The sequence below is a fragment of the Engystomops pustulosus genome, chromosome 1 (genome assembly GCF_040894005.1).
Source record: "Engystomops pustulosus chromosome 1, aEngPut4.maternal, whole genome shotgun sequence".
Lineage (NCBI taxonomy): Eukaryota > Metazoa > Chordata > Amphibia > Anura > Leptodactylidae > Engystomops > Engystomops pustulosus.
This window is the reverse complement of record NC_092411.1, coordinates 3,568,932-3,582,198: the sequence shown is the minus strand read 5'-3', so window position 1 is coordinate 3,582,198 and position 13,267 is coordinate 3,568,932. Positions and strand designations below refer to the sequence as shown.

Sequence of the window (13,267 nt, the reverse complement as noted above, 5' to 3'; positions counted from 1 at the left end):
CCGCTCCATCTCCACAGAAGATAACTCACCGAAACAGGCGTCTCCTTTTAGATACATGGGAGCTAAACAGGGAAGCAAAAACCAAGAATTAGTGTCAGATTATTCTCATCTGGGGACAGACATTTAATTCTTTGGCCGTATACATAGATTTCAATTCATTGTTATTAAAATAATGTACCAGGGTGAAGAGAATTTCCCATATATGTAGCCAATGAACGCTGAATCCTGGTGGTCGGGCAGGACTCAGTAATACATGTCTGGCCCCTGCTGTCAGGGAGTGGTCGTATCCAAGGACAGCTATCTGGTTTCTAAGGGACAACATAGCTACATTTATGGGAAATGATCTGCACACGGGAACATTTTATTAACAACATCCGACTGAAGAAATATATAAATATGACAAATGAATTTAATGTGAATCCCCAGATGGAAAAACCCCTCTAACCCTTATGGGCAGCGGCTTAGTGTTACATATCGGAAATCGGGGGGGCGTGGCCGAACGAAAACCCGACGTATTCGGAAAAACTGCCGCATTTAAAAACCGAAAATGTGTCGCTTGGGAAGCGCTTACCTTCACCTGGTCCAGCTCGGTGCATTCCGGCGCGTTCAGATGCTTTTCAGCGCACCTGGTGGACGGCGGAGGAACTGCCTTCATAAATTCCGGCCGCACCCGAATCCAGCGCAGAGAACGCGCCGCTGGATCGCGAATGGGCCGGGTAAGCAAATCTGCCCCATAGTGTTTTATTTTGGCTCAATGACAATTTGTTTTTCAATATTTTTAAAACTTATTCTAATGAGCCAGAAAGGCTATGGGCATGTTATCAGTGCCGGTCCATGCTGTAGCTTCACAGGCCGTTACACTGTGCAGGATCACTGTGTGCTCATTGCTGCCAAGTTTAGAGGAACAGCAGGGGGAGGATGAGACTGCGACGTTCTGCTGCAGTGTAACAACAGCCTGTAAAACCAGACCATAGAGGGCTTTAACAAGCCCATAGCCCTTCAGACTCATTAGCATAATTATAAAAGTTGATTTTAGATTCTGTAGTACTTCACAGAGCTTGACAAATCAGTCCCTGTGTCAATGGGGCTCACAGTCTAATCAACCTACCAGTATTTTTTTTGGAGTGTGGGAGGAAACTGGAGGACCCAGAGGAAATCCACACAAACATGGAGAGAACATATAAATTCTTTGCAGATGTTGACCTGGATGGGACTTGAACTCAGGACCCCAGCACTGCAATGCTGTAGTGCTAACCACTGAGCCACCTTGCTGCAAAGCTGTAGTGTTAACCAATGAGCCACCGTGCTGCAAGGCTGTAGTGCTAACTACTGAGCCACCCTGCTCTGCACTGGATGTTACTACTATTTCTACTGGATGGAGAGGAGGGGTCGCTGTTCTATCGTGTGGTCAGTTGTGGTGTGAGGGGCATATATAATATATGTGGGGGTACAGTGAGGCCAGTTGTGGTGTGAGGAGTATATATGATATATGTGGGGGCACAGTGTGGTCAGTTGTGGTGTGAGCGGTATATATGATATATGTGGGGGCACAGTGTGGTCAGTTGTGGTGTGAGGGGTATATATGATATATGTGGGGGCACAGTGTGGTCAGTTGTGGTGTGAGGGGTATATATGATATGTGGGGGTACAGTGTGGTCAGTTGTGGTGTGAGGGGTATATATGATATATGTGGGGGCACAGTGAGGCCAGTTGTGGTGTGAGGAGTATATATGATATATGTGGGGGCACAGTGTGGTCAGTTGTGGTGTGAGCGGTATATATGATATATGTGGGGGCACAGTGTGGTCAGTTGTGGTGTGAGCGGTATATATGATATATGTGGGGGCACAGTGTGGGCAGTTGTGGTGTGAGGGGTATATATGATATATGTGGGGGGCACAGTGTGGTCAGTTGTGGTGTGAGGGGTAAATATGATATATGTGGGGACACAGTGTGGTCAGTTGTGGTGTGAGGGGTATATATGATATATGTGGGGGCACAGTGTGGTCAGTTGTGGTGTGAGGGGTATATATGATATATGTGGGGGGTACAGTGATCAGTTGCGGTGTGAGGAGTATATATGATATATGTGGGGACACAGTGTGGTCAGTTGTGGTGTGAGGGGTATATATGATATATGTGGGGGGCACAGTGTGGACAGTTGTGGCGTGAGGGGTATATATGATATATGTGGGGGTACAGTGTGGTCAGTTGTGGTGTGAGGGGTATATATGATATATGTGGGGGCACAGTGTGGTCAGTTGTGGTGTGAGGGTATATATGATATATGTGGGAGCACAGTGTGGTCAGTTGTGGTGTGTGGGGTATATATGATATATGTGGGGGCACAGTGTGGTCAGTTGTGGTGTGAGGGGTATATATGTAATAAGTGGGAGCACAGTGTGGTCAGTTGTGGTGTGTGGGGTATATATGATATATGTGGGGGTACAGTGTGGTCAGTTGTGGTGTGTGGGGTATATATGATATATGTGGGGGCACAGTGTGGTCAGTTGTAGTGTGAAGAGTATATATGATATATGTGGGGCACAGTGTTGTCAGTTGTGGTGTGAGGGGTATATATGATATATGTGGGGGCACAGTGTGGGTAGTTGTGGTGTGAGAGGTATATTTGATAGATGTGGGAACACAGTGTGGTCAGTTGTGGTGTGAGGGATATATATGATATATGTGGGAGCACAGTGTGGTCAGTTGTGGTGTGAGGGGTATATATGATATATGTGGGGGCACAGTGAGGCCAGTTGTGGTGTGAGGGGTATATATGATATATGTGGGGGCACAGTGTGGTCAGTTGTGGTGTGAGAGCTATATATGATATATGTGGGGGTACAGTGTGGTCAGTTGTGGTGTGAGGGGTATATATGATATATGTAGGGGCACAGTGTGGTCACTTGTGGTGTGAGGGTATATATGATATATGTGGGGGCACAGTGTGGGCAGTTGTGGTGTGAGGGGTATATATGATATATGTGGGGGCACAGTGTGGTCAGTTGTGGTGTGTGGGGTATATATGATATATGTGGGAGCACAGTGTGGTCAGTTGTGGTGTGAGGGGTATATATGATATATGTGGGAGCACAGTGTGGTCAGTTGTGGTGTGTGGGGTATATGTGATATATGTGGGGGCACAGTGTGGTCAGTTGTGGTGTAAGGGGTATATATGATATATGTGGGAGCACAGTGTGGTCAGTTGTGGTGTGTGGGGTATATATGATATATGTGGGGGTACAGTGTGGTCAGTTGTAGTGTGAGGAGTATATATGATATATGTGGGGCACAGTGTTGTCAGTTGTGGTGTGAGGGGTATATATGATATATGTGGGGCACAGTGTTGTCAGTTGTGGTATGAGGGGTATATATGATATATGTGGGGGCACAGTGTGGGCAGTTGTGGTGTGAGAGGTATATATGATATATGTGGGGGCACAGTGAGGTCAGTTGTGGTGTGAGGGGTATATATGATATATGTGAGGGTACAGTGTGGTCAGGTGTGGTGTGAGGGGTATATATGATATATGTGGGGTACAGTGTGGTCAGTTGTGGTGTGAGGGGTATATATAATATATGTGGGGGTACAGTGTGGTCAGTTGTGGTGTGAGGGGTATATATGATATATGTGGGGTACAGTGTGGTCAGTTGTGGTGTGAGGGGTATATATGATATATGTGGGGGTACAGTGTGGACAGTTGTGGTGTGAGGGGTATATATGATATATGTGGGGGCACAGTGAGGCCAGTTGTGGTGTGAGGGGTATATATGTAATAAGTGGGAGCACAGTGAGGCCAGTTGTGGTGTGAGGGGTATATATGATATATGTGGGGTACAGTGTGGTCAGTTGTAATGTGAGGGGTATATATGATATATGTGGGGGCACAGTGTGGACAGTTGTGGTGTGAGGGGTATATATGAAATATGTGGGGGGCACAGTGTGGACAGTTGTGGTGTGAGGGTATATATGAAATATGTGGGGGGCACAGTGTTGTCAGTTGTGGTGTGTGGGGTATATATGATATATGTGGGGGCACAGTGAGGCCAGTTGTGGTGTGAGGGGTATATATGATATATGTGGGAGCACAGTGTGGTCAGTTGTGGTGTGAGGGGTATATATGATATATGTGGGGCACAGTGTGGACAGTTGTGGTGTGAGGGGTATATATGATATATGTGGGCGCACAGTGTGGTCAGTTGTGGTGTGAGGGGTATATATGATATATGTGAGAGCACAGTGTGGTCAGTTGTGGTGTGATGGGTATATGCGGGGTACGCCTGACTAATTAAGGAAGGTGCCCCTAGACTGGTGTCTGCTCTTTTGGTTTGACGCAAGGTTATGTTCAAGGGCTGGTGGCACTTTAATTGGGGTGGGTTATAGCTCATCCCCCACCCTGCTACCTCATAGTTATTCACGCCTACTGGCGTGTGGTATTTAAGCTGGTGTAGGGGGTGGGTGCTTCCTCTTTGTCACAAGCTTGGCAGAGAAGCGGTCCCGCCCTCCCGCCCTATTTGTGTGTTTGTTTGCTTGTGAATTTATTGTTTTTCAGTTTCTTCAAGTCACAGCTGGCGGAAAATGAGCAATGGAGGTGAAGGCTCGGTTGGCCGACTTGGCAGCTGGGAGGCCAGCTGGCATACAGCGGCCGGGCCAATGGAACGAGTTCACAATCAAGTGCCTTCTCGAGTTTAAGAGTTTTTGGAAAATTGTTATTTAAAAAATAAAGCTGTGACCAATTTTTATACCCAACAAAGGAAGAGTCTGCGTGTGTTTTATGGTTATTCGTTTGATAATGTGGATTAGTATTAAAGGGCCTTAGAGAGTTCACATTGGTTTATTGGGATCCATGACACCCAGTCTATGATATATGTGGGGGCACAATGTGGTCAGTTGTGGTGTGAGGGGTATATATGATATATGTGGGGGATCAGTGAGGTCAGTTGTGGTGTGAGGGGTATATATGATATATGTGGGAGCACATTGTGGTCAGTTGTGGTGTGAGGGGTATATATGATATATGTGGGGGAACAGTGTTGTCAGTTGTGGTGTGAGGGGTATATATGATATATGTGGGGGCACAGTGTGGGCAGTTGTGGTGTGAGAGGTATATATGATATATGTGGGGGCACAGTGAGGCCAGTTGTGGTGTGAGGGGTATATATGATATATGTGGGGTACAGTGTGGTCAGTTGTGGTGTGAGGGGTATATATGATATATGTGGGGCACAGTGTGGTCAGTTGTGGTATGAGGGGTATATATGATATATGTGGGGGCACAGTGAGGTCAGTTGTGGTGTGAGGGGTATATATGATATATGTGGGGGCACAGTGTGGACAGTTATGGTGTGAGGGGTATATATGATATATGTGGGGGCACAGTGTGGACAGTTGTGGTGTGAGGGGTATATATGATACATGTGGGGGCACAGTGAGGCCAGTTGTGGTGTGAGGGGTATATATGATATATGTGGGGTACAGTGTGGTCAGTTGTAATGTGAGGGGTATATATGATATATGTGGGGGCACAGTGTGGACAGTTGTGGTGTGAGGGGTATATATGATATATGTGGGGGCACAGTGTGGACAGTTGTGGAGTGAGGGGTATATATGATATATGTGAGAGCACAGTGTGGTCAGTTGTGGTGTGAGGGGTATATATGATATATGTGGGGGCACAATGTGGTCAGTTGTGGTGTGAGGGGTATATATGATATATGTGGGGGCACAGTGTGGTCAGTTGTGGTGTGAGGGGTATATATGATATATGTGGGGGCACAGTGTGGACAGTTATGGTGTGAGGGGTATATATGATATATGTGGGGGCACAGTGTGGACAGTTATGGTGTGAGGGGTATATATGATATATGCGGGGGTACAGTGTGGTCAGTTGTGGTGTGAGGGGTATTTATAATATATGTTGGGGGTCAGTTGTGAGGAGGAGCTACAGGCCTACTTAAATATTGTTCCTAGAAGCTGGACCTGGAGCAGTCACGTGGCAATGCAGGTCCTCAGTACATCAAATTTACAAAGAAGATTGAGATGAAGGAGAATGAGTGGAGCATAAGCCGTACCTGGAGCCGACATTCTGCCATCTGTGGAAAGAAGAGTAAATAAGAAGTGGGAGGAAATCAGTCTATAGGGGCACATTATAATGGTGAGCCCCTGACAGCCATTTTGGGGCAGCCCTAAAATAGTAGCGCCCTGCGCCATGCTGATGCCAGTACACTCGCCAGGGGCGTAAATTTTTAAAAGGGGAAAGGGGGGCCCCAATTAAATGTCTGGTATGGGGCCCGCCTACCCCTTAAAGGAAACCTACCATTTGATTTGATGCATTATGAAGCAAACATACCTTGAGAATGCTGTAGCTACACTGATGCAGAAACATATCTTGTTTCATCCCTGAGCTTAGTGGTTTTGCTGATAAAACAGATATAACATTATGATAATGAAGCTCTGACGCTTCTATTGCTCCTTCAGTGCTTGGTTCCGTGCTTCTCCTAGCAGGTGAGTTTTTCTCTGCAGGGGAGGATGATGCAATCACTTTTCTCCCTGCCAGACAGAATAATCAATTGCTGCACCATCCCCGAGCTGCTGTGCATGAGTGATTCAGCTCAGGTTGATTAGTCATGTCTTGACTAACCTCCATTTGTATTTACAAGCTCCTGTGTGTAATGTGTTGATCTAGGCAGCCATGCTGACCCAACTTTCCCAAGATCCTGAATGTTATAATTGTTTTTTCAGCAGAACCACTACGCTCAGGGATTAACCAAGATATGGTCCTGCATCAGTGTAGCTGCAGTAGTCACAATGTATGTTTGCTTCATAATGCATCACATCACATGGTAGGTTTCCTTTAAAAAATATACATATTTGTTGTATACTTACATGTGATTTAAAAACACACACATTTATATACATATATATATACACATACAGTTCTTATACATACAGGATATACACATCTTATACACACACAGTACATATACTTCTTATGCACACCCATGGTATATACATATCAAATACACACACATACGGTATAGTATACATCCACAATATTATTATGCTTGATAATGGCTCTATGGATGAGCTGAAACGTTGCACCTTATATTAGATCACCTTTATACTTACCGGAGTGCTGCTTCATTGCATTTTTTGGATTACTCATACAGTATATACTTACTATATACACTGTACACATGTATGCAGTATAAACACACCATATATACACATACAGCATAAGCATACAAACATACAGTATACACATACTATTTATACTGTATACATGTGTGCAGCATATACACACCATATATACACACATACAGTATAGTATATATACATCATACAGTATATACATACTATATATAGACCAGGGTTCCCCAAACTACGGCCCGCGGACCGTATCGATCCGGCCCCCGACGTTTGCCACGGCAGCGCCGGGACCTCGTGGCCTGTGACAGTCGGGTAGGAGCCTCAGTCCGTCCGGACCGGAAGCTCCTGCCCGTCACTGTACAGTGCTCGGTGGGGTCGGAAACGGCCGCTCCAGCACTATTACTGGAGCGTTGTGGCCGGAATACAACCCCGGCGCACATCGCTCCATGAACTAGGCTGCGCGTCCGCGCGATGATGTCATCACGCTGCCGCGCACCCCTTCCTTCCCAGACGCGGCAAGAAGATAGAAGACGCTGCGGTGAGTACAGGATTTTTTATTAAAAAGGGCAGTAAAAAGATTGTGGTGGCCGGGGGCCAATAGTTAGTTGTGAGGGGCAGTTTAGGAAATAATTAAGTATGAGGGGCAGCACAGGAAATAATTATGAGAGGCAGCATAGGAAATAATTATGAGGGGCAGCACAGGAAATAATTATGAGAGGCAGCATAGGAAATAATTATGAGGGGCAGCATAGGAAATAATTATGAGGGGCAGTATAGGAAATAATTATGAGGGGCAGTATAGGAAATAATTATGAGGGGCAGCATAGGAAATAATTATGAGGGGCAGTATAGGAAATAATTATGAGGGGCAGTATAGGAAATAATTATGAGAGGCAGTATAGGAAATAATTATGAGGGGCAGTATAGGAAATAATTATGAGGGGCAGCATAGGGAATAATTATGAGGGGCAGTATAGGAAATAATTATGAGGGGCAGTATAGGAAATAATTATGAGGGGCAGCATAGGAAATAATTATGAGAGGCAGCACAGGAAATAATTATGAGGGGCAGTATAGGAAATAATTATGAGGGGCAGCATAGGAAATAATTATGAGGGGCAGTATAGGAAATAATTATGAGGGGCAGTATAGGAAATAATTATGAGGGGCAGCACAGGAAATAATTATGAGGGGCAGTATAGGAAATAATTATGAGGGGCAGTATAGGAAATAATTATGAGGGGCAGCATAGGAAATAATTATGAGGGGCAGTATAGGAAATAATTATGAGGGGCAGTATAGGAAATAATTATGAGGGGCAGCATAGGAAATAATTATGAGGGGCAGCATAGGAAATAATTATGAGGGGCAGCATAGGAAATAATTATGAGGGGCAGCATAGGAAATAATTATGAGGGGCAGCATAGGAAATAATTATGAGGGGCAGTATAGGAAATAATTATGAGAGGCAGCACAGGAAATAATTATGAGGGGCAGTATAGGAAATAATTATGAGGGGCAGCATAGGAAATAATTATGAGGGGCAGCATAGGAAATAATTATGAGGGGCAGCACAGGAAATAATTATGAGGGGCAGCACAGGAAATAATTATGAGGGGCAGCATAGGAAATAATTATGAGGGGCAGCACAGGAAATAATTATGAGAGGCAGCATAGGAAATAATTATGAGGGGCAGCACAGGAAATAATTATGAGGGGCAGTATAGGAAATAATTATGAGGGGCAGCACAGGAAATAATTATGAGGGGCAGCATAGGAAATAATTATGAGGGGCAGCACAGGAAATAATTATGAGGGGCAGTATAGGAAATAATTATGAGAGGCAGCACAGGAAATAATTATGAGGGGCAGTATAGGAAATAATTATGAGAGGCAGCACAGGAAATAATTATGAGGGGCAGTATAGGAAATAATTATGAGGGGCAGTATAGGAAATAATTATGAGAGGCAGCACAGGAAATAATTATGAGGGGCAGCATAGGAAATAATTATGAGGGGCAGCATAGGAAATAATTATGAGGGGCAGTATAGGAAATAATTATGAGGGGCAGTATAGGAAATAATTATGAGGGGCAGTATAGGAAATAATTATAAGGGGCAGTATAGGAAATAATTATGAGGGGCAGCACAGGAAATAATTATGAGGGGCAGTATAGGAAATAATTATGAGGGGCAGCATAGGAAATAATTATAAGGGGCAGTATAGGAAATAATTATGAGGGGCAGCACAGGAAATAATTATGAGGGGCAGTATAGGAAATAATTATGAGGGGCAGTATAGGAAATAATTATGAGGGGCAGCATAGGGAATAATTATGAGGGGCAGTATAGGAAATAATTATGAGAGGCAGCACAGGAAATAATTATGAGGGGCAGTATAGGAAATAATTATGAGGGGCAGTATAGGAAATAATTATGAGGGGCAGTATAGGAAATAATTATGAGGGGCAGCATAGGAAATAATTATGAGGGGCAGTATAGGAAATAATTATGAGGGGCAGTATAGGAAATAATTATGAGAGGCAGTATAGGAAATAATTATGAGGGGCAGCATAGGAAATAATTATGAGAGGCAGCATAGGAAATAATTATGAGGGGCAGCATAGGAAATAATTATGAGGGGCAGCACAGGAAATAATTATGAGGGGCAGCATAGGAAATAATTATGAGAGGAAGCATAGGAAATAATTATGAGGGGCAGCACAGGAAATAATTATGAGGGGCAGCATAGGAAATAATTATGAGGGGCAGTATAGGAAATAATTATGAGGGGCAGTATAGGAAATAATTATGAGAGGCAGCATAGGAAATAATTATGAGGGGCAGTATAGGAAATAATTATGAGGGGCAGCATAGGAAATAATTATGAGGGGCAGCACAGGAAATAATTATGAGGGGCAGTATAGGAAATAATTATGAGGGGCAGCACAGGAAATAATTATGAGGGGCAGTATAGGAAATAATTATGAGGGGCAGTATAGGAAATAATTATGAGGGGCAGCATAGGAAATAATTATGAGGGGCAGCATAGGAAATAATTATGAGGGGCAGCACAGGAAATAATTATGAGGGGCAGCATAGGAAATAATTATGAGAGGCAGCATAGGAAATAATTATGAGGGGCAGCATAGGAAATAATTATGAGGGGCAGCATAGGAAATAATTATGAGGGGCAGTATAGGAAATAATTATGAGGGGCAGCATAGGAAATAATTATGAGGGGCAGCATAGGAAATAATTATGAGGGGCAGCATAGGAAATAATTATGAGGGGCAGCATAGGAAATAATTATGAGGGGCAGTATAGGAAATAATTATGAGGGGCAGCACAGGAAATAATTATGAGGGGCAGCACAGGAAATAATTATGAGGGGCAGCATAGGAAATAATTATGAGGGGCAGTATAGGAAATAATTATGAGGGGCAGCATAGGAAATAATTATGAGGGGCAGCATAGGAAATAATTATGAGGGGCAGTATAGGAAATAATTATGAGGGGCAGCACAGGAAATAATTATGAGGGGCAGCACAGGAAATAATTATGAGGGGCAGTATAGGAAATAATTATGAGGGGCAGTATAGGAAATAATTATGAGGGGCAGTATAGGAAATAATTATGAGGGGCAGCATAGGAAATAATTATGAGGGGCAGCACAGGAAATAATTATGAGGGGCAGCATAGGAAATAATTATGAGGGGCAGCACAGGAAATAATGGTGAGGGGCAGCATAGGAAATAAATAATTATGAGGGGCAGCATAGGAAATAAATAATTATGAGGGGCAGTATAGGAAATAATTATGAGGGGCAGTATAGGAAATAATTATGAGGGGCAGCACAGGAAATAATTATGAGGGGCAGTATAGGAAATAATTATGAGGGGCAGTATAGGAAATAATTAATTATGAGGGGCAGCATAGGAAATAATTATGAGGGGCAGCACAGGAAATAATTATGAGGGGCAGCATAGGAAATAATTATGAGGGGCAGCATAGGAAATAATTATGAGGGGCAGCACAGGAAATAATTATGAGGCGCAGTATAGGAAATAATTAATTATGAGGGGCAGTATAGGAAGTAATTATGAGGGGCAGCATAGGAAATAATTATGAGGGGCAGTATAGGAAATAATTAATTATGAGGGGCAGTATAGGAAGTAATTATGAGGGGCAGCATAGGAAATAATTATGAGAGGCAGTATAGGAAATAATTAATTATGAGGGGCAGTATAGGAAGTAATTATGAGGGGCAGCATAGGAAATAATTATGAGGGGCAGTATAGGAAATAATTATGAGGGGCAGCACAGGAAATAATTATGAGGGGTAGCACAGGAAATAATTATGAGAGGCAGTATAGGAAATAATTATGAGGGGCAGCACAGGAAATAATTATGAGAGGCAGTATAGGAAATAATTATGAGGGGCAGTATAGGAAATAATTAATTATGAGGGGCAGTATAGGAAATAATTATGAGGGGCAGCATAGGAAATAATTAATTATGAGGGGCAGTATAGGAAATAATTAATTATGAGGGGCAGTATAGGAAATAATTATGAGGGGCAGCATAGGAAATAATTAATTATGAGGGGCAGTATAGGAAATAATTAATTATGAGGGGCAGTATAGGAAATAATTATGAGGGGCAGTATAGGGAATAATTATGAGGGGCAGTATAGGGAATAATTATGAGGGGCAGCATAGGAAATAATTATGAGGGGCAGCATAGGAAATAATTAATTATGAGGGGCAGTATAGGAAATAATTAATTATGAGGGGCAGTATAGGAAATAATTAAGTATGAGGGTCAGTATAGGAAATAATTAAGTATGAGGGTCAGTATAGGAAATAATTAATTATGAGGGGCAGTATAGGAAATAATTATGAGGGGCAGCATAGGAAATAATTATGAGGGGCAGTATAGGAAATAATTATGAGGGGCAGCATAGGAAATAATTATGAGGGGCAGCATAGGAAATAATTAAGTATGAGGGGCAGCATAGGAAATAATTATGAGGGGCAGCACAGGAAATAATTATGAGGGGCAGTATAGGAAATAATTAATTATGAGGGTCAGTATAGGAAATAATTAATTATGAGGGGCAGTATAGGAAATAATTATGAGGGGCAGTATAGGAAATAATTATGAGGGGCAGTATAGGAAATAATTAAGTATGAGGGGCAGTATAGGAAATAATTATGAGGGGCAGCATAGGAAATAATTATGAGGGGCAGCATAGGAAATAATTAAGTATGAGGGTCAGTATAGGAAATAATTATGAGGGGCAGCATAGGAAATAATTAAGTATGAGGGGCAGCATAGGAAATAATTAAGTATGAGGGGCAGCATAGGAAATAATTATGAGGGTCAGTATAGGAAATAATTAATTATGAGGGGCAGCACAGGAAATAATTATGAGGGGCAGCATAGGAAATAATTATGAGGGGCAGCATAGGAAATAATTATGAGGGGCAGCATAGGAAATAATTAAGTATGAGGGGCAGCATAGGAAATAATTATGAGGGGCAGCATAGGAAATAATTATGAGGGGCAGTATAGGAAATAATTAAGTATGAGGGGCAGCATAGGAAATAATTATGAGGGTCAGTATAGGAAATAATTAATTATGAGGGGCAGCACAGGAAATAATTATGAGGGGCAGCATAGGAAATAATTATGAGGGGCAGCATAGGAAATAATTATGAGGGGCAGCATAGGAAATAATTAAGTATGAGGGGCAGCATAGGAAATAATTATGAGGGGCAGCATAGGAAATAATTATGAGGGGCAGTATAGGAAATAATTATGAGGGGCAGCATAGGAAATAATTATGAGGGGCAGCACAGGAAATAATTATGAGGGGCAGCATAGGAAATAATTATGAGGGGCAGTATAGGAAATAATTATGAGGGGCAGTATAGGAAAAAATTATGAGGGGCAGCATAGGAAATAATTATGAGGGGCAGTATAGGAAATAATTATGAGGGGCAGTATAGGAAATAATTATGAGGGGCAGCACAGGAAATAATTATGAGGGGCAGCATAGGAAATAATTATGAGGGGCAGTATAGGAAATAATTATGAGGGGCAGCATAG

General features: G+C 42.7%; 1 protein-coding gene across 6 annotated transcripts in view; it reads right to left on the bottom strand.

The window, feature by feature from the left end:
- Positions 1-13,267, bottom strand: part of LOC140115005 (von Willebrand factor A domain-containing protein 5A-like) — a 130,171-nt gene that overhangs the window by 8,871 nt on the left and 108,033 nt on the right. For 5 of the 6 annotated variants that reach the window (XM_072132754.1, XM_072132752.1, XM_072132760.1 and 2 more), the window contains 2 exons: positions 6,076-6,096; positions 30-62 (listed from right to left, as the gene is read on the bottom strand). The exons of the other annotated variant lie outside the window; for it this stretch is intronic. In XM_072132754.1, coding sequence (XP_071988855.1) covers positions 30-62; positions 6,076-6,096 — 54 coding nt within the window. The remainder of the gene's footprint in view (positions 1-29; positions 63-6,075; positions 6,097-13,267) is intronic. 6 annotated transcript variants of the gene reach the window in all.